This window comes from Musa acuminata, chromosome BXJ1-4, assembly GCF_036884655.1.
Source record: "Musa acuminata AAA Group cultivar baxijiao chromosome BXJ1-4, Cavendish_Baxijiao_AAA, whole genome shotgun sequence".
Lineage (NCBI taxonomy): Eukaryota > Viridiplantae > Streptophyta > Magnoliopsida > Zingiberales > Musaceae > Musa > Musa acuminata.
In genome coordinates this window covers 30,490,909-30,514,155 of record NC_088330.1, presented here as the reverse complement: position 1 = coordinate 30,514,155, position 23,247 = coordinate 30,490,909, and the positions used below count along the sequence as shown (strand labels likewise).

At 34.3% G+C, this 23,247-nt stretch overlaps 1 protein-coding gene across 5 annotated transcripts in view; it reads right to left on the bottom strand.

The window, feature by feature from the left end:
- LOC103986426 (uncharacterized) overlaps positions 1–23,247 on the bottom strand; it is a 52,862-nt gene that overhangs the window by 27,891 nt on the left and 1,724 nt on the right. For 2 of the 5 annotated variants that reach the window (XM_009404481.3, XM_065173222.1), the window contains exons 1-12: positions 21,785–22,099; positions 21,211–21,336; positions 20,036–20,203; positions 19,856–19,939; positions 16,515–16,565; positions 13,224–13,280; positions 13,064–13,146; positions 11,011–11,134; positions 10,875–10,934; positions 8,354–8,599; positions 8,051–8,128; positions 7,799–7,946 (exon numbers count right to left, since the gene is read on the bottom strand). In XM_009404481.3, the coding sequence (XP_009402756.3) occupies positions 7,799–7,946; positions 8,051–8,128; positions 8,354–8,599; positions 10,875–10,934; positions 11,011–11,134; positions 13,064–13,146; positions 13,224–13,280; positions 16,515–16,565; positions 19,856–19,939; positions 20,036–20,203; positions 21,211–21,336; positions 21,785–22,039 (1,480 nt within the window). In that variant the 5' untranslated portion in view covers positions 22,040–22,099. Of the gene's footprint in view, positions 1–7,798; positions 7,947–8,050; positions 8,129–8,353; positions 8,600–10,874; positions 10,935–11,010; positions 11,135–13,063; positions 13,147–13,223; positions 13,281–16,514; positions 16,566–19,855; positions 19,940–20,035; positions 20,204–21,210; positions 21,337–21,784; positions 22,100–23,247 lie in introns of those variants that run through there. The other 3 variants (XM_065173217.1, XM_065173228.1, XM_065173233.1) reach the window with 3 other exon arrangements.

The window sequence follows — 23,247 nt, the reverse complement described above, 5'->3', positions numbered from 1 at the left end:
GAGGACCTAATCATAAATATAAATAATACAAGGACTAAACTTCAAAAAAAAAAATCCACTGCCTAAGCCTCTCTGCCTTCGTTCCTAAGGAACCTGAGAAGGCAGCCTATATTGGAGAAGAGAGAAAGATAAAAAGAAGAAACAAAAAAGAGAAAATTTGGGGCTTAGGGTCTTTTTGCTCAAATCTTCTTATTTGGGATCAAAAATTCTTAAAGGTAAGTGTTCTAACCCCATCCTACAGTAATCTTGATCCTTGATTTTATCTCAATTCTGTAAAATTCGAAAGATATTAGCTTTACACATAATTTCTCTCTTGTTTAGGAATAAAACTATGAATCTGGAATTTTTTAAAATTTTGACCTAACTGCTTTATCCTAGCCATAACTTTTTGCACCGAACTCTGATTTGGGAAAAACTAAATTCATCCAAAAATAAACTCATAGATCTTTCTATTGATACCAAGATTGGCAAATTTGGAGTCTAAATGCCTATCCAAACTTTTATTTCAATTGACCCTATAAAATTTGTAAACCAGAGACTGTATGTTCCGACATTTCGGTATTCTTTTACTTATAACTCTCTGTTAAAGAATCCAATTATGGTAAAACTTGTTTCATAAGAAATTAGACTTATAGATCTTCCTTTTCATACCTGATATGAAAGATTTGAAACACAAATGCCTATTGAAACATCTGTTTTAATCAACTTTGTAAATTGTACAAAACATATATGATGTTCTCTGACCTTTGGTTACTAAACTGTTTATAACTCCTTGCTGGAAACTCTAATTCATACTAAACATAATTTATCTAAAACTAGTTTGATATATCTTTCAAATGACACATATTTTGAGCAAATTGGAGTATAATTGGTTATTCAAATAATTCATAAAATGTGTCTTTCAAATTCTACAAGAATTAAGTTTTTGTCAATTTTGCCTATTCTTGTTTTTGGAAATTGATTTTAGCTAAAATCATTTCTTCAATTGATTTTTATATTATTACTTTGAATTCTTGTATGCTCATTCTTAAATTATTTGCACACCTGAATCTATTATATAAAGTATACGTTTGCATCGTATTATTTCGTATAGGCACATGTATGTTTCGTTGTTTCGTATGTGCTTACGATATGTGCTAATCTTATTGTTCATAATGTCCTTTTGTAATATGATGTTTGTGGGATACTGTGAACCTTTGCCAGAAATGGTAAAGGGAGTTATGCTTAGAGCCTTCGATGCTCTGCCAGCCCCCTATGACTTCACTCAGATGTGGGTGGATGAAGCTCCCAAACGTAGGAGACTTATGTTTGGTGGTTATCCAGAAATGGATGGATCATATTATGTGTAATCCCACTTCACCCTCTATGTTTTTGGTATGATATCCAAACATTGCTTATGTGTTTTTATATATGTTTTGGATAAGAATAAAATACATGCAACATCAAATATGACATACAAGCTTATGTTTGTTATTTGTTCACTTGATATGCTCCGAAATGTTTTGTATATGCTTATAAACATTCTTACACCTTTGATATGCGTTCAAATGCTTATTATGTCATTTCATACGTGCCTAAATGCTTTTTATAACAATGATATGCTCCAATTAATCTCTACTCTATTGTTATGAACAAAACATGTTTCGAATGAAAAGACATTGTAATTCTGCATTCGATGAGTGGCTATCTATGAACTCTTGTATCCCTGCCTTGCATTTTGATACCCTGTTTGTTTAAAATTGTCCTCTTTTGTCTTGGATATGTTAGTCGCTTGCTGAGCTTCGTATCTCACTCCGTTGCTATATAAATTTTTTAAGTTAGCTTATCACTCACTGAGATGTTTGAATTATGTTGAATTAGTGAAAAGCTAGAAGATTTTGGGCAAATCTTTATTGGTTGATATGTTTTTGTTGTATAAGTGTATAAGTACACTTTGCATCTAATGAAATGTTGATGGTAAATTTGAACTAATGTGCTTTGTAAAAGTTTAAAGGACCTCTCATATTTAGGATTCCGGAATGTTAAGTATAATTTGAATAATGATATGAACTTGTAGTAAACATTAGTTTTGTGATTGTATAGATTCACACACTTGTGGATCTATGATGTGGTTATTGTTTTGTTGAGTTGGTTTCGGATTTTATGAATCATCGAGTGATGTGGTGTATGATTGTAAAATGCACAAGTTTTATGGATACGATTGATGTTTGACTATTTTTCCGTGTCCTCAAATATTAGTTTGGATCCTAGATTGGATTGGATTGTTAATGAAATTTAATATTATCGATTTAAGATTAGTTTACGTCTCCTGAATTCAGGGGGGAGCGTGACAGAGGTGGTATCAAAGCATATCAATGGCAAATGAAATATTTCATAACATATCAATGGCGTATGAAATGTTTCGGAGAATATCAATGGCATATGAAACATTTCGAAGCATATTAATGGCGTATGAAATGTTTCGAAGCATATCAATTGCATATGAAACATTTCGAAGCATATCAATGGCGTATGAAATGTTTCAAAGCATATCAACGGCATATAAAACATTTCAGAGCATATCAATGGCGTATGAAATGTTTGAGCATATTAATAGCATATGAAACATTTCAGAGCATATCAATGGCGTATGAAATGTTTCGGCGCATATCAATGGCATATGAAATATTTCATATTTTGGGCAAGTCTTGTTGGTTGATATAATGTGGTTGTTGTATAAGTATATTTTGTATGTAATGAAATATTGTCGATGAATCTGAATTTATGTATCATGTAAAAGTTTTAAAAGACCTCTCACGTTTAGAATTTTGGAATGTTAAATTTAGTTTACGATGATATGAACTTGCGGTAAATGGTTGGAGTTCTGATTGTACAAATTCTTACACTTGTGGATTTATAAGTGTGATTAATGTTTTGTTAATTGGCTTGGGTTTTCATAAAAGTTTGAGTGATGTGGTATATGATTATAAACTGCACAGATTTTATGGATGTAAATGATACTTGAATGTTTCTCAATGTCCTCAAATGTTAGTTTGGATCCTAGGTTGGATTGTTAATGAAATTTTAATATTATTGATTTACAACAGGGTCACACCTCCTGAATGTGATAATTCGGAGGGCAAAAACTTATTTAAAGCATTACTATGGGTACTTTGGTCTTTTAAAATTAAAAATGATCTTATTAGTGAACTGAACTGGTTAAAGGTTTGGTGCATGGTTTTCCTTATCTAACCAATCAATTCATTCCAATATGATTTGCAAGATCCTACCTAATCTAAAAAAGGTTGTGGTGCATGTAGCTTCACAAACGGTGACATCGAGTGGAAGTGAACATAATTGGTCAACATTTGCTTTGATTCACACTAAGGTCCGCAACTAGTTGTCATATAAATGGTTGGAGAAGCTTGTATATGTGCACTACAACATGTGTCTAAGACTACAATTTACTGAGCCCGATAAGGAACCGAAGGAGCCAAAATCTTGGTCCCTTTGACCTCTCGAGACAAACCTTCCGATAGGATATTAGTTGACCCATTCTGGCGTACCAACGGCACATTCCAGTACGTACCATACCAAGCATAGCTCAATACGCCGATGCAAACCGGTATTCAAAACGCTGGTTTAATGTATATATGAACATCAATGCCTGATTTTTAAGTATATTTTGTAGTGAAAAGGTTTGGTCCTCCAGTACAATAAGCCTAAATGTGCTAGCAGACTTAAGTATAAGGCTAAGCCATGGCAATAAACATGTATATAGTGATTAGACGAGACTTTCACATTGTAATAGGCCTTAAGTGATTCTCAAGACCTGAATGAATTTGATTATGTTTAAAGTTAATGAGTTTGAAGTTTAAACATCATATATGTAGAGGATAGCAAATTGATTTATTTATAGTTAGAGTAATGGATAATTAAGTGGAGATGAAAAATCAAAAAGGAATACTACACTAAAAATGTTAACAAACATAAGTAAGATTCAAAGATCAAATTAGACAGAAACTCTTTATTTTTGTCAATCCAAATTAGGCTTATATTAAGTTATATCAACCCTAAGATTCTATTAAGAAAAAAAGAAAATAAAAATTGAGATGAGGCCTAATGGGATTGAACCTAAGACCTCTTGGCGGCCCCTTAAGCAGCTCAAAAACCACCACCTCTCTATTTCCTAGATATGACCTAGGGTTTTAGTTAGTAGCTTTAGACTGATATTTTTGGTTACTTTTGAGTATCCTAGAATTCAATTTAATCTCTAATTTTTGGATATGTTTTGTATGAATCTGTTATGATTCTAAGGCTTCTAAGATTGCTTTAATATAAGATCAATACATAGAGTTATGCGTTTTCCAAGCCGAAGAACTCAATATCCCCTGTTTTCATGAAAAGGTTTTGTTCAAGCTGATTTGACACCCACAGTGATACGATTAGCCCCTGTTTTAATCATGTCTTAAAAGGATCTCTTAAGGTTCTGTAGGCTTTGAAAGTAAGTGAATATCATCTTTTTACGCCAAGATAAAAATTTTATAAGTTTAGTAGCCTCAATCCAGTTTCAACAAAACAAAATAGGTGATGATGGTTGAATTGGGAGGGTAGTTTAACCTCCAAACGATTTTGTTTTGAGCTAAAATTTTGTGTATATTTAGTTTTACGTCTCCTGAGTTCCTGTAAAATTTTATGATACTCTAAGATGGTTTAATCAGTATAGTAGTGAAGCAAGAATTCTTCATAGAATTGTGTAGTTCTTTAATTGGTAGCAACTAGGTCGTTTGATTATAAGTTGAATTATTGGCAAATTGATAGTAGATTTTAGGTGAATTTACAGCTTTGGTATAGCCCAATTCAAAATAAATTCTACCAAAATTTTACTACAAATTACTATTTATATTAAGAGTTATAAACAAGGATTTGAATACCGTACCGTTTGGTACGGGCGATACATAACGATCCATAAGCAGACCAGCACGCAAACCACCCACTATCGAGCGATATCAGGTATTTGGCCCCGTATCGAGTGTACCAGGCAGTACCGATCGAAATTTCAACAATTACCGACCAATACCGATCGATTTTGATCGTTATCGATTTATATCGATTTTCAAACGATCAATTTAAACATTGAAAGCATTCTAAAGGGTTTTTAAATTCTTTCCTTCCCTCTCTTTCAATCTATTTCATTCTCACACTCTCTTAAACCCTCTTAAACTCATTTTTACTCACAATCTCTCTATTATTCTCACATTTTCACGCTCCTAAACTCAACAGAGCAACAATTTATGGATTAGATCAAATTTAGGAGACTAATTTGGGAGGATTAAGAGGAAGAACTTTTTAATCAAAAGGTATGATACGTAGTAGATCAGGAAAGTAAAAGTCCTGACATTTATCAATACATGTATCAGGAGCCGCCACGGACATATGTGATTCACGATGATCAACCTATAATCATCACCACATTTATTCACAAATGGAATACGGTGTCTCAATACACTGTGTCGTGAGATCAATTTCAGGATTGGGTCCAACAAATATATCATATTGATATAAAGATATATAGGATCGAGGACCTCGATTCACCACCCGTGGAGGCCCGTCGTTCGTTTTAGTAGTAGAATTAGATATATTTGCACATGTGATTATTTAATTCATTTGAATATTAAAGTTTAAGTTGTATACAAAACAATCTAACAATTCAAATAATTTTTCAGTAGATAATTCAATATTAACGGAAGGACGATCTGGAATTGACCGAAATTGCGAACCTTGCATAAGGCCACTCCTTAAAGATAGAAAAAGATATGTGGCACTATTCTTACTTAATTTATATTAGTTATGCTAAAACTATAGTAAGTATAAGCTTAATTTATTATAAAATAGTGGTCATATATTTTAGAAATTATCTTTTAAATAAGATGAATGTCATGAGTTAACTATAAACATGATGTTAATGTATAAATTGCATAATAAGATATATGAATTACAATACAAACGTATTGCATGCATGTATAGGTGAGGACATTCAATGTGGAAGTTGACTCGTAATTTGAGCACAATCTTATTCGATAGGGCGATTCCTGACCCAAATCCAGAAATGAATGAGTCAATTATTATCTTGATGTAACAAAATTGGAACCAAGAGCGCTATTTATTGTGATTTAATACTTAGTGAGCCAGAGTTTTGAATACTGATCCGTATTGACATACCGAGCTCTGCTCGGCACGGTACATACCGGTATGTACCGTCGGTATGCTAGGGTGTATCGTCGGTATGGTAGAACATATCGACGATACACCCTAAAACCTTAAAAATACCTCCACCTAACATGCCAGGGCGTACCGACCGAAACGCCTTCGTAAAGATTGAAATCCGAGGAGGTATTGATCGGTATGCCTCAATACCGATCAAAGCACTGGTACCGCTCGGTAGGGGACGGTCCGCATACTGATATCCTCTCAGACCGGTACGTACCGCTCTTACCAAGCGGTACACATCAAAATTGAGAACCCTGTAGTGTGCTACTTATTACGCTACTCATTGCTACTTAGTGCGCTACTTAATGCGTTTATATCCAAGTTCGTCCATCATGCATCGCGTCTTCTGCCCTCCCATCTACTGCCCTCAAAACCCTATCTTTTCGTCTTCCAGCAAGATCATTTCTGCCCTCCCATCCGTTGTGCCTTCTACCCTCCCATCCACCATCGAGCATTGATTGATTCTCTGCCGTTGAGCACTAATCGATTTTGTTATATTCACCTTCAAGTCAATGCCCTCTGTCTCACCTAGACCCCTTTCTCTTCCAATCTCTTGTCCTTTCTCTTCCGATCTCTTGTGCTATGCCACTTTCACTCGGGCGCTCGACCGAGGCGCCCAACGCCTGGGCTCAAGCGAGCGCCCAAGGGGCACTTTAGTGAATCGCATCACCTGGAGGTCATGCAAGGCGCTCGGGCCTTGCCTCACCCAAGCGCCCAGGCATCTATTAAAAACACTAGTTATAGCATATGTACAACTATCAAACACCATTGTGTATAAGAGAGACCATGTTATTTTGTTTGGCAAATTAACATGTTTCAATTTTCAAATTGGCCCATAATCCTACTATATTATTGCTGATAGCATAAGTAAATTTCATGATGACATCCTATTCTAATCATGCATATATACTATGAATGGAATTAGGAGTAGGGTGTCACATGACTAAACTTTTTACCACCATTGTGGGTTTAGCTATAGATAGGCTCTCCATGTGAGACTATGTAATGAGCTAAACAGAATTTAACATGACAGTCAAATTGATGTCAGAAGTCATCCTTTAACTGGTGCTCATGTCTTAGTAGATGCAAAGTTGAGAAAGAGAGTGACTTCGGCAAATAATTACCAAAAGTTGGACAGAGTACAAGAGGAGAATGACAAGTAGTTTATTCAGAGCATAGTTAAGTCATAGTTGATAAAATTACAAGTCAGAGCAAAGTTTTAAGCAGAGGATCAACCACACTGATTCCCTCAACTTGGGAAAACTACAAATGGATGCAGCTGCAGAATATCTAATTCAATATACAGAACTTTGAAAATCTAAAAATCATAAGCAAGCTGGAATTGAATGAAATAATACCATATATGGGAAAAACATGATCAAGTGATGAAATGAATGCAAACAAATTAAACGTTATGTAAATAAATTGAAATACATTGGATGTTGGTTATCTAAGATATTAAATTTCATTTGAACAAACACAATGCCTGCTGACAACAAAAACAATTGGCAAGAAAATATAATATAATATAACATTACGATGTACAAACCTGTTTTGGTCATCAATGATGCTAGACCAACCGTCTTCAAGCTAATGGTTTTACCCCCTGTATTTGGACCAGTTATAACCAGCACATTAGTATTTTCTGTAATCATCAAGTCAACAGGTACAGGATAGTTCTTTTCCAATTCAGAAACCTAATATCAAAAAAAAATTCATAAAATATGTCAAGAATCATGTAAGTTCTCAAACAAAATTGGAGAAAATTTGATGTTATTAGATCTTATATCTTAAAATTTACTCTGAGTTTCATGGATGCAAGACGTGCATCTCTATCATTTCCTTCAATATGCTTCCCCAGTAAATTCCTTCTAATTTCCTACATATTAAAAAAATATTGAACTATAATCAGTTATGAAAAACATTCAAGTGGATTGAATCAAGAATAACTAACAAGGAATGTTATAAACATAGCTGGATGTTGACATATTGGATGTTGCAAAAAAGACCAGGTCAACACCAGGTATGATTCCAGGATTCTCTAGATATTAAGGAGCCAATTGCAATTAAATAACCAAAGGTGATATTTTGGAATTGAACTCACAGCAGTAGCATCAACAACATCTTTTTTGGCGTTGTGTAAGTCCTCAAGATGCCGCTTAAGTAACAGAGGATGATAAGACTTGGGCATATACAGTTTCCAATTCCTTCTAGAGGGATGAGATGAGGCACTGCTAGTGGTTGCGCCTTGAGACAAACTGTCAGAAGGTTCTCCACCTATATGATTTGGCATATATATATCGGGAAAGGTTCCATCATATGCTAAACTGTACTTTGCTCTGGCAGTGATCTATTCCAATCAGAAACTAAGATTATTAATATTAGGCATTCAAAAATGGATAATTTCTTTTTTTGACAAAAACTGGATAACACCTTTCAAAAATGCCGAGCAAAGATTATGAGATCACTTGAGATTGTCATGTATGTGTATTATTACTTAATGACAACTAAGGAAAGAATAAAGTGAATTATCATTGTTTATGCCTGATGCCCATAAGAAATGACAATGATAGAATGATAAAGAAATGAGGTATGATCGTAAGAAGAAACACAGATATAGACACGAGAAATGACACATCACGTACACAACAATACGTCATTGTTTAAAAAATTAGGACACAGACACGGCAAGGACATGTGTGTGTGTCTGTGTGTGTGTATATATATATATATATATATATATATAAAGAAAAATAATCTTGATATTTTATTCAAATTATTATAACAATTTAACAAAAAAAGTAAAAAAACATATTTAAAAAAATAAAAAAGGTTAATAATATATTAATGGTTTAATCAAAAGAAGAAGAAAAACCCAGATTAAAAAAATAAAATAATTAAAAATAATAAAATGGGTTAATAATATGTTAACAATTTAATCAAAACTAAAAATAAAACAATAATAATCAAATATAGGTGTTTTTAGTAGTAAAAAATGCTAAACAAAGTCAGTATACCTTGTGAAACAACAAGGCTAAGGAAGACGCTTCGTCGAACATTGGTGAGGTCGTCGAACGCCCAAAGGCATGTGACGACCAGTGGGTCGCTCGCTGGTGGGGTGCTTGGGGCAAAGGGCCCGACAACAACGAGCGAAAGACAAAGGGATGCTCCAAGGCGGAGGGCTCGAGAGCACGCGATGATCGTCGAGTTGCTTGCAGGTGGGGCGCTCAGGGCGAAGGTTCCGACGTCATGCGACGATAGAGGTGCGCTCAAGGTGGAGGGCCCGAGAGCATGCAACGTGACAATGGCCGCAAGCCATTCGTAAGTGGGCTGCTAAGGAAGAGGGTTGAAACGTCCAGTTTGCTCGAGAGTCGAAGTAGAGGTGGTCGACGGGTGCTCAAGTTAGGGACAAAGCCTACCTCTTCCACAAGTGAGGTGAGGGCAAAGATTTCATTGGTGAGGAAGACGATTTCCTTCGCACACAAGAACGGAGTCCAAGACACGAACGCCATATCCAATGAATTAAAAAATTAAAAGGATACATGTCCTGCCGTGTCGATGACGAATCCGTGTCCGACACATGTTAAACACCAGTACGCCGCTCAAACCACGATGTCCTCCCAAGTGTAAACTGTAGCCGTATTTGTCATCAACACATACATGCTCTTTTCAATCATTGTCATTAATGAGAACTAGGGACTTTTCTTTCGGCAGTGCCAATCATTTACTGCACTAAAATACTGGAAAATGACACAGACGATATGTAATAATACATCTATAATGGAACATAAGAACTTCAGTACTGTAATATAAGCAACAGTAAATGAAGAAAAAAATCCTAAAGAGATCTATGTGCTATATAAATCACCAAAAAGGACTTCCCTTGATAATCAAACAAGAACTATGGACAAAAAACATGCCAATAAATAAAGTAAGACATCTTTAAGATGTATCTATATCAAGGTTTGCAATATCATCCAGTACGGTATGGGCGATATTTATCAGTCCGACAGTATACCGATACATGGACATGGACTAGGGCAAACCAGATGGCATGCTTACCACAGGTCTCTCTGACACAGGATCTATGTTGCTCAATAAGACATATTTAAGATGCACCTATATCAAGGTTTGCAATATCAATAGGTATAGCATGGGCAATATTTGTCGAACAGTGTACCCATATCAGCACATGGTACAGGGTCTGTACTGTCCGATACAAGACCTATACTTCTTGGTACAGTGTGGTAGCAGTTCTTATTTATTTCTTCAGCCTTGTCTGATGATTTTTCCGAAACTTGATATATACCAGCATATCTGCACATGGTACACCTGATCCGAGCATACATAAAATTGACAACATTGATCTATAGTGATGTTATCAGCGAGAATATTACCCTTGAAACTATGAAACAAAAAATTTGTATTGGCATGTTTTATTACCAAAATTTAGCAGGTTGCAAAATTGTCAATCAATGATGCAAAGAAGTGCATGTCATATCTTATGCATTTAAATTTTAAATATGCAAACGCATTGTAGTAGTACTAGGATCAAGAATATAAGACTTGCTACATTTTTACTAGAATTCAACAGGAGAGATGGAGAAAAGTTTCATGAAACCTACAACATCCAGCCTTATTATTATTTGCAGCAAATTCTGGATGTCATCAATTTCTGCTAGCATCTGCAGAAAGCAAGAGAAGCACCAATCAATTTAAGTAACTTGAAAAAATAGAACCATTCAGTAAGCTGCTTCAAACCTTATCAGCTAATTTTGATAGCACCTCTTCCTCAGCCTTAATCACTAAAGCTCTAGCTCGTTGCAACTCATCATTCAGTGGCACAGCAGCAATTGGCTCTAGTATACTTCCAGCCCTTGAACCACTAAAGTGCATAATATACAACAAAGAAGAAACCAGAAACATACACAAACAAAAATATCATGTTACTTGCACAGACAAATAAGCAAATTATTATAAAATAAAGAAAATTATAAACTATAACTACAAAAAAAATTCATAAAAAATATGATACTAATTTGAGATCAGTGTTCAATGAAAAAATTGAAAGCTGAAAAAAAGGATTTATTATCCAGATACACCATGCACATTGCCAACCCCTAAAGAAGAGGTCCTCAGTGCCAAACTAGGTAGTTGTTTCAATGGTCAAACAAGCTTGGTTTCATAGTTCTTGAAGCATTTCACTTCATACTGGGCTCAATCATACCTATCAGCATAAAAATCATTTAGAGCTGATGCAGAACATAACCTAATTAAAACTATTATATCCAATATTGTGGTCCCAACTAGGGCTTTGAAGTTATTGCACATTATGCCACCACCTTGAGTTTCCAATGACAAATCTCATTGAAGCAGAAGGCAAGTCGAAGAAGGTGAGGGGTTCAATTTTGACGGGCACCCGTCGGTAACTGTCCAATTTCCACCGGCTCCATCTGCCATCGGTCAAGTTTGACCCAAATTTAATCATTGGTCCACTTTTAGGGGTTAACCCCCTTTTGGTTGCTTCCTCGCCCCCTCACTCACTCAGTCACTCTCATTTCTCTCTTTATCAGTTTCAATCTCACTTCTTAGACTCTTTTGATTTCAAATTGCGATTAGTGGAGGTTGATTTAGATCAAAGATGCTTGGCATCCAACATTGGGTAGAAGTTGTGTTCAAAAGGAAATTATTCACCTAATGTATACATGTTTTTTCATGATTTCATGTAATTAGCCTAATGATTATAGGTAAATCATTTACGGATTAATTACTAGTTAAGTCATAATCAGAGGTATTTTAGCATAAAGAGTTTAGATTGACCATGTTTCGACTTCTTGCATGATTTAAGAGGTGAGGGGACACTTCAATCCATGGAAACAACCTTATTCAACAGAGGACTGTGCCATAGAATTCTCCACCGGTGAATCCGAAAAGATAAGAATTTCTATTATTGATCCTTATAGCTTGGAATTTCTATTAATTTATAGCTCATATATACTTTATTTTTTATTTAATTTGAATTTATATACCAATAAAATAGGAGAAAAACTCAAAATGAGTTTTTCAATTTTGGTTGATCCTTCAGCTATTTTCTTGAAATTCAGGTACAGACTGGTGTATATGTGCTGGTACACCAATATCGACTAGCATGTAGCGATTGGTCCGGTCCAACTATGGACTGGTACACATGGTTGGTACGAGATAGCAATCCTTGCTATGGATAGCTATCAATCTTTAATATTTCTTTAAAATATTTGTTTCTTGTTTATGAACACTACTAGGGTCTTTAAAATATTCCTCATGATTTTTCCATCCATCAAGGCCTTCATAAAGCAAGGGATGGAAATTTGATCATCATTTAGTGTTTATTAATGTATGGTATAGTCCTTTTTCTCAGAGAATCCAATTTATAACAACATATCGAATGATATGTTACTGAGTACAATTTGTTCGGGCCCACAATCAATATCCCAGTGTTCAAGCTTACCAGATGCACCTCAGCATGGATCAACACAGTGAAATTAGAATAGAATTGGATGGTTCTGGCTAATCCGTCACTGCTAGAAAAAAACTGAGAAGAACAATTAAAATCCTGGAAAAAAATTATATAACCAAATTAATTCCAGTGGGTTAACAATTAAAACAAAATACTCATAGAAAATTCTAGTTATCTTAACATGGATAAAATGACATGCGGTTACAAAAGATGTACACCAATTTAGATAAATTTAAGGTCTAACATGTAAAATTCTCATCATATTTCAAACAAGCATACAGCACTTAACAACATAAAGTATGTGTACCATCCACACACCTGGACAATAGCAGCCCATCAAATATTGTTGATCTATCAGTCATTACCTTGATGCAGCACCTCCCATTAACAATACACATCTCCTGAAGCCAATAAAATAAGTGCCCATTGCTTCGTCAAATTAAGTTTCAACAGATGAGATGTCAAACTCTAGCCTTACCAAAGTGGAAGTTTCATTCTTTTCCTGTCTAATTAACTTGTCCATAAGCTGGTATAACTGCAACACAATTAGAAATAACAACATCAGTAGAGCTCACCTACAAACTAAATTTATAAAATTTAGAAAATGTACCTACAAGGCTACAACAACATCATTCACACTTTTAGCAACATTACCACATTAGTGACACAGTTACGGGAGCTTGGTTGACGGTAACACTAAATGAAGCAGCTTGGTAGATTAGGCACCTCCTCAAACATAAAATTATTACCTCTTAGTCATTTCTCTATTTTATTGAGCTTCACCGAATAATGTTTACCATAATTTATTCTGAAGATTCAAGTAATTCTCATTTTGTTACTACCAAGCTACCCACTTATATCCACAGGTCAAGCATAATGTCACACGTCTTCTTTACAAAATTTTTCATGCTTAGAAAGTGCACAATCTATCCCAAACAATCAAGATTTCACCCAAGACAAAATTATTATTTTCAGCCACACAAAAGCCATTTCGCATCCCAAACATGATAGCTTTTCTGGAATAACATCATGACAACTAGCCACAAGAGTACCATTTTCATTCTTAGATGTCAAAGTCCAGAATTATAACCTGAAATAATATGTGTCTAATCTTTATGTTTAATCTAGAAGCAAAAAAGAGAATGAATTCTTAAGAAAGAGTAAGAGGAAAGATCACTGAGCAATATGTCGTATGCAGACTTAATAACAGATGAAATTAATAGATGCTCTTGAAGAAAAGATTTTATGTTTGAAGTACAACAAAATAGAACAGAATGAAGAGGTGGAAAGAATAGATAAACCTAATAAGGTAGCATGAATACTCATCAAGGGCATAATACTGCTGAAATAAAAATGATTATTAACAAAAGAAATAGTGACAGTAAGATTAATTTGGTGGCAATCTGCAAATTCTCACATTTAACTCTATGATGTGGAAAGTCATTGCATGCTACAGCCCAGGAACATTTAACACATTGACAACATGTCTCACTGGTACATAGAGGTTAGTGCTCAGAATTCAGAAAGAGTCCAATTTGGCAGAGAAAAATCTAAAGAAAAACCACAAAGCAACTAATATACATATCTGCAGTATACTGCTGAAGCATAAATTTACTGAAAGAAACAGCCAATTTAATAATGTACAGTAAAATAGAAACCAGAGTAAATATGCAAGGGAGCATGTTGTTCTCCCATTTGTCAATTCTGGTAATACATTGTTAATTCTTGTTTATGTGATTAATTATTTGAACTTTTACCAATATTTTTCAATGTACTGTACACCTAGTGTGACACAACTCAGCCGAAAGAAAGAAGAGGAGGGAAGAAATGGAAAGGGCAGAAAATTTGGTATGTTACTGACCACAATATGGCTTGGCATGGCAGGCATGCATGCTGCACGCCAACTAAAAAAAAGAAAAGGCCAAATTGAGAAGCTAGAGTGACAAATGACCTGTGTTAACTTGGTATGGCCTTTCAAACCTTACATGTATCAGTAATTGACAAAGCTATGTTACCAAAATCATAGCTTTAACTAGAACAAACTAGGCCAAAAAATTTTATGTTTGCATCTTGTAATTTAAAACGCTAAAATTTAGTAGTCAAAACCAAAGATTGTCATTTTGTGAGCTATCCACTGCTTAAGTGGTTTGGTACTTAATGGTTGGTACCAATTATGCAAAGGGTGTAATAGATTATAGGACACCATCAACATGATATATAATCCATTAAAAAGAGATTGTACAAATCATGTCGTCAATCTAAATAGAAGGTATTGATTGCCCACAAAAATGGCAAAGCTAAGAAAACAGATTCCAATGAACTAAATTAAATCCATGTAATATTTATGTTGTGTTGCTTAGTCATCAAACAAACAGCTTAAAAAAATTTCAGAAGTTCATTTTGCTTCAGATAGGACGTGAAATCGGAAGCATGAACCCAAGGTTGAAAATAACAAAAAGACCTCCAAGCACACAAATAGTAAAAGAAAAAGAAATCAAAATCTGATTCCAAAGAGGGCAAAAGAAAATGAGCAAGATCCTAAAAGACCATTACAAGGAAGAATAGCTTAATGTTTCCTGCTCAGAACCAAGCTGCTCACAAGTAGCTCAAGATTGTCTTAGACCATGGCTTGATTTAGTTTGGGATGGATTTTGATTATTTTGTAAAACCAAGTCCAAGAGTAATTCCAAGTTGAGCCTACAGAAAACCTCAGCTTTAGCTTGAATTAACCTTTGGTAAACTAAAGGTTATCATCTATCAGGCCACCAAATATAGACTTGACTTAGGCTCTTGCCTAAGGCTCATTTAGACTCGACAAATTGTGCAATGGGTAAAGGTTGACCAAAACCTGGGGCTCAATTAATTTTAAGCCAAACTTCAACAAGGCTATGCATGATCAAGCTCCAATAAGTTACAGACCTAGTAAGCATAAATGTGATGTTCAGGTAGTAACACAATTTTTTCAACCAAGATCGGCAAAGAGTCCACCAATGAGCTTTTGTAATCAAAAAGTTGAACTAATAATACAAACTTTACCAAGATGAGATAAAACGATGTAATAAAACAACACAAAATTAAATTGAAATAGAAGTCTAATGTGCATGTGCCAAAAACATAGATGGGTGAGGTGTCGCCAAGAGAACATTAGGCAGAAAGCAAATTCTAAAACATAAGTGATAGAATAAGCATTAGATTGGATATTTTGTTGCCCCATCCCATCCTATACTCCAGCAGAAGGTAGCGAAAAATGTTTGAGCCCTAATCAAAGAAAAGTTAAGAGGGCGGATTTGAGTTTATGATGCTTACGGTTCTAACCAAGGTCTGCCATACCGAATCGTACCGCCCGGTATGGGCGGTACGTACCGGTCCGATAGGCCAGCGGTACGCGGACCGCCCCGGTACCGGTCCGACTGTATCACTGTAGCAGTGCACTGTGCTCGGTGCACCTAGGTGTACCGCTCAGTACACCGTACCGGTACCGAGCCCATATCGAAATACCGGTACGGTACGGTATTACGAACCTTGATTCTAACAATAGATTGAAGCGTTTTTTGAAACTTGCATGCACATGACAAAAAAGATTCCATGACAAACTGTAACACTTGGGAACGAGAACTTCGAAGTGAAATTTGTTGTTAAATGCAGGACACATAAGGACATTGGTTTTGGAAGATACATACTCATTAAAACACAACAAGTATAGGACAATATGAACAGATCAAATAATCATGATGTGAAGTTCTTCCTAAAGAAATATAGAATGTTGTACCTTTTGTTCAAGGACCCGAACTTGATCACGGGACCTTCTAAGCTCCGAACTCTAAAAGAACAACAATAACATAATATTCATTAAAAGTTAGCAAATGCAAAGGCTATGCAGTTGTTAATAATAAAGAAAATCAAAATTAGCAACAAGCAATAGAGCTATGGTGGCCACAAGATTGCAGAAAACTAGATTGTACATGTAGCAAATGATTCAAAAACCGTAAGTAAGGAGGTTAATAGAATAAGAGATTGTCATATCTTTTGCATTGGATTTAATTGAAAATGAGCAGCAAAGCTAATTATAAGCAAGGTTACGAATGGAAATCCTTATTCAAAACAACAACATTTCTTCTCAGCCCCTTTACACCTCAAAATGCATTGTTCTTATCATTAATGATATGAGAACAGTAGTAGCAACAACAACAACAACAACAACAGCTAGCTGTGATGTTCCAATTACTTGGGATCTGTTATATGGATCTTTTGCATTCTATTGAGCTCTATAAAAGTATAAGTAACTCCAATAAACCAGAGAGATGTCCATCTCCATGTGTAATCTAAGCTAGCTTACTAACTTCAGCCCTCTTTGTTATTTAAATTCTAACCTAGCAAACTAACTAGATTGTCTAGGTTAGAAACGTAGATGATGGTACTATTTTAATCCACACCTCCACCAGAGTAATTCAGGTCCCAATTTATCTGAATTAAATTATTTTCTTTTATTTGAACACTTAACAGCTTAATAATGTTTGGCAAGTGAAAAACTCTACCAATTTAATACTTCTAATCCAGAAGCAATTGCTACCTCAGAGGCGCAGCCCAGATTTTCATTAACAAAATCCTCATGTTACACCTTCACTTGTGCCATCTTATGTTGAATTATAGTTTATGTTAGGGGAGACGAATAAGCTTGAGCCTATTTTTTCTACCACTCAGTTCAACCTCGGATCAATAGAACATCCAATATATCTAAAAAAACATATGGGAAAAGTGAGAACTAACAGATTCTACTACGAATTCAAGATTTCAAAAGAAGATAATGGAAAAAAAAAAAAAACCCATTTGTCTCAAAATTGGAACAAAAGTGTGAGATATTATAGTGTAGAGACTGCTACCTTACATGAATGGATTTGTCTCTACCTTACATGAATGGATTTGTCTTTTGAGTAGTTAGCCTACTACTTAGTTCATGACTGAGATATCTATTATCAGTTGCCTATGCCCCAATAAGATACATGCAACTACCTTCTCCTCATTCACCATGTCTAAGTACCACTCCTCTAACTTAAGTGGCCATCTTCAGCTCTACCATTGAATCCTCAAATGCAACATTAGCTGAACAGGCAGAAAAGAGATGGAGATAAAGAGATAAGAATAGAATCAATAGCAAAATGGAAATTTTTTCAATACTGTGGAACGGGTTCGATTAAAGCTAAAATGCTAAGAAAAGAGATACAACAACATCAAAGACGTAAGTACAAACTAATTGAGGCAGCTACATGGATCATTAAAAAGTCAAATATTTAGTTAAATTAAGAGTATTTAAATTTTATTTATAGTTACTATTAAGAACCTTTTAGGTCTTCCCTTGTTTTCCTCACTATAATTCTCCTCATATCACTAACAGTAATCATTTCATGTGGGTCTATTAAGCACATATCCATAGCATGTTAAATAATTCTCTCTCATTTTATATTTAATCAAAGTGATACTTAATTGTATTTATTTTTTTATTTTTCCTAGTAACTCCAAATCCATCTCAAAATTCTCGTCTTAATATTCTCATTTTAGTAACACAAATTTTTTGTATATGTTGTTTCTTCACTATCTAGCACTCACATCCATAAAGCATTACTGGTTTGACAATTGTCATAATTTTTTTCTTTTAATTTCAAAAATATCTTACGATTAGACAAGACCCCCGACACGCCCTCCTCGTTTTAACTATCATGTTTTTACTTTATAAATAATATCTTTATTAATCACTTTGTCTTGTTGAATAATTGATCCAAGTATTGAAGCTTTTGAACCTTTTACCCATCAAACTTAACTATAACCTCCATTTATTACTAAGATTGCATCTCATAAACTTTGAATTGATTGATTTATTTCTAGTATTACTAATATTGCATGTTATATATTTAGTTTTAATAATCTAAAATCTTTAGTTTATAAGGATTATCTTCAGAAACTCAAGTTTATAATTAATTTCATTTAGACTCACATCAACTAAGACAATATCATCAACAAATAATATACACTAGGGAGGGTCAATTCTATAAATGACTACTAAATTCATCCATTATCAATATGAAGAGACAAGGATTTAATGCTAGGAAAAGAGATACAATAGTAAAGAGAAAGACAAAGATGATGAAAGAAGAAACACAAGTTTGTAATTTCTTGAGAATTGAATTAATTATGGTATTGCTCGAGTTGAATTGACATATTGGAGCAAGAATGTTCACCAACAATTGTAGAGAATAAAAAAAACACAAACAAAGGGTTGAAGGAGTACTCAAGTAATAAGATTTAATACTGAATACCCAATCCAATCTTCTATTCAACAACCAAATGATTCAACTGGTAAAGTATTTGTCCACATTTTACACTCACCATAACCCTATTTGCACAACATGTCAGAGGCTCGATCCCAAGTTTTTGTACCACAGTCCAACTTGTGAATGTCTTAATGAGGTGAAAAAAAACTTAAAGAACTTAAACTTGAATTTTTCTTATGCATCCTTTTCAATTTGATTCCAGCCATGTGCAACTACATCAGGTTTAAGAGAATCAGGCAAGTAATTAAAATTATAAACATGCTTCATGACCTATTAGTTATTTTAATATAAAATGTGATAATACATCATCTAACTTATCTGAAATCATGCTTTCAAAACAAACATTTATAATGGTTAATTTTTAATACTATGAAAGAATGCTAGCCCAACAATACATTCATTATCCATTTTCCAATTATCTGATTCAAGCAGTTCAACTAGACAGCAAAAAAAATCTCCAAACAGCTCTATCTCTATCCTAAAGTGAATTTATATATCTCCAAACTCCAATAACTTTCAATCCTAACCTTGTCATCTTTAGTTCAGCTAGATATCCAAAAAAACAAAAAAATCAATAATCTCATATTGTCAAGATGATTTATTTATATGGATACCACATATACCTAAAATAAAAAACAAAAAGTTATGATATATAATAATATATTGTATGTCTACATGTAAACTAGTAATTAGGTTAATACACAATGGAACATATTTGCTATGTTCTAAATAGTCCAAACACAAACAATGCAAAAATTAGAACAAATGGTGTTAGTAAACGGACCGCACTATCTTTAACTGAGCCATCTTCGTCTATCATTAGCTGTGCAGTCTTGACAAATGACTGGCTGACAACAGCATCCAACAACTACAAGTTAATCAGAAGATAGTGTTACAATGAAGGGCTTGGCAAAAGCACAAGAATAACCATATTGCTGGAAAATACTCATAGATTACAGTTTACCATTTGGGTAAGAGGCATAAAACGGTTGTACCACTCTGCATCTTCTTTCAGTGCTGCTTTTAAAGAATTTTGCAAAGTCTCAGCTATCTGTATAAGCCCAACAACAGCCACTGCTTCAACTCCATCTAATAGAGAACCTCTAGAGACACGAGTAATAGCTGATTTTACCTTTCAAGAGCAATCCAACAACAAGAATTAATTTACCACAACTACTAATCCAGCTAATCAGTAAAATGGATACACTAACGATAGGCATATGAGATACCATATGACCTTGATATTTCTTTTTGAAAATTAACAAAATTGAATGCTCCAAACATGGATGCGAGTACACATAACCATAGTGGTATCTGAGTGAACAACTATGGTGAGTTTGCTTGCATTTTCATTTTCTTTGTGAGTTTGTTTTTATATACAGTAAGCTATCATTAAAGTCCAAATTTGGAGGTTTACAGAATCGCATGTAGTCTTGTGTTGAACACACTGATGGATTGTTATGCCAATTTAAATTTTAAAGTGGGCCTAGCAGACTAGATTGTGACAAAATTTGCTTTAAAAGGCCAGAACAATCAATTCAAAAAATAGTGCACATAAGACTGCTCGTGGAAGATAAAACACCATAGAAAGGTACGATTGAGAAAGAGATGAGAAGCCCCAAAGCTCTAGTGGCCATAGCGAGTTTAAGAGCAATATGGATCCTATTCTGATCTCAATATGAATACTTACATACGAAGGAACAAAGACAATGGAAAGATAACCACAAAGTATTAGAGAAACACAAGTTAGTAAACACACTATTGACAGAATAATTATTCTCTTTCAATTGTAGAAAGTAGATTCAGAACTCTAAAGCATACATTAAATGCTACAATCCTAAAAAAATGCTGTTAATTTTCTTTCACTGGAAGTACTATAAAGTTTGAACATGTTTCAGTTGGAATATTAATTTGCATTGGCAAAGCAGAGTAGCCTCAAGTATGATTCTCAGTTCCATGATATAATGGTCTTTATTCACTACCTAGACAAACTGGGAGCACATATTAAATTATTAATTCCAAGAGAAAAAAAATGGGTGTGTTAAAAATGCAGCAAGCCTACTTCCTTGTCATCATTGATAGACAAACTCATCCCAAACTCCCGAAACACCTAATGCTTAAACAACAAGAGATTCTTACCAAAACTGTGTTTACTCTGGTGAAATCCAGCCCAGCTCCATACTTAATCAGCTCAACAGCAGCGGCGGTCTCCTCCAAGAGCCTCCTGCTTTCGTCGAAGCATACATCAACGGACGAAAGCTGTGCCTGCCTACCAAAACATCATCCAGAACCCAAGGTGAACCAAGAACCTAAGTAAAGAGCCTCAGCACCCTATCTATCATGGAATCATCCAATAACCAAGGACGAAAGAAAACACAAAAAAAGTACCCAGCGTCTACCGACGAATCTTCCAAGAACCGTTGGGCGAAACAGGTACCGTGGCATCATCCAACAACCAACGGCGAACAAAACAACAAAGAAAAGCACCTCAGCACCCCATCAAAGAATCATCCAAGAACCGAAGGCCAACCGATACCACAGAATCATCCAAGAACGAAAGGTGAACCAAGGATACCATAGAATCATCCATGAACCAAAGGAGAACTAAGAAACAAAGAAAAGAAACCCCGTATCCAACAACCGGAAGCGGACCAAGAAACAAAGATTAAGGGCAGATGATGATGATGATGATGAAGAGGCGGATGAGGGAGACCTTGGTGGCGTCTCGGCCGAGGGTCGTGCCGGCGTAGGAAGCGACAGCGTCGCAGAGCTTGTCCCATTCCAGAATCTTGAGGCTGTCAGAGAGGGCGGAGGCCTTGGACGAGCGGTCGACGGGGCCGAGAAGGGGGCGGGAATGGGCGCAAGGGCGACCGCGGAGGCGAGAGAGGCGACTTGCAGCAACCACAGAGGAAGAGGAGGTGGTGGAGCAGATGGGGATGGGGCTGCGAGTGAACGAGGCGACGAACATCGGCTATCGGCTCTCACTTTCTCTGTGAAGGTAGAACGTCAGTGGCCAGACGAGTGTATAATGAAGATAGAGCAATTTACCGGAAAAGCCTTCTTTATTGGCTTTTTTACATGTATTTAAGGAATATTTGTTAATGAAAATAAAATTAAGAAAGACACATAATTTTTTTATAAATTATTTATAGTAATAATAGATAATAATTATAGATTTAATAATCATATACTTATTTATAAAATTAGATCGATTGACATATATAATTATAACTAAGATCATGAATTATATTATGAAACTTTTAAAAAGTATGATAATATTTGAAATAAATATCTTTAAAAATTATTTTGACTTTATACTATCAAGATCAATCATGAAAGTTATTTATTATTAAGATATTTAATAAACAAATATATATATATATATATATATATATATATATATATATATATATATATATATATATATATAATGATAGATTTATATATGATCTTTATCGATTTAGAGAAAACCTATAATAAAGTTCCTAGAGATTATGAGTTTTAGAAACTAAATATGTATCCACTAATAATATTGATGTTTATTAAGAATATATATGGTAATTTAGATATTAATATTTAAATTATAGAAAGTGTGTCTAGTAAATTTTCTATTAGTATAAGATTACATCAAATATATGCATTAAGTTTTTTATATTTTTATATTGATAATGAATAAATTTATTAGTTATTTATTAGATAGACCTTCCCGATATATATTATTTGTTAATAATATTATATTAGTTGATGAAAGCTTGATGAAATTAATTGTAAACCTGAGTTATTTTTTAGAAACTAAAAGTTTTATATTAAGTATGATTAAAACTGAATATATGAGATATAATTTTAGTCATATGAGATATAGACAAAAAAAAATATAATTAAGTTGGATGGACATAATAGAAAGATCAAGAATTGATTACTCAATATTAAGAATTAATTATTCCTTTAAGTAAAAGCTTTAAATATCAAGAATTAATCATTCAATAAGATAGAAATATCAAAGATATTATTTATGAAGTAAAAACATGATAGTTAAAATAGCAAAAGACATCAAGATTTTTTTATGATCATCGAATATCTTTGATATCAAGAGAAAATTTTTATAAGATAATTGTAAGACTAACAATGCTTTATGGATCTGAATATTAAGTAATTAAGGAATAACATATAAAAGAA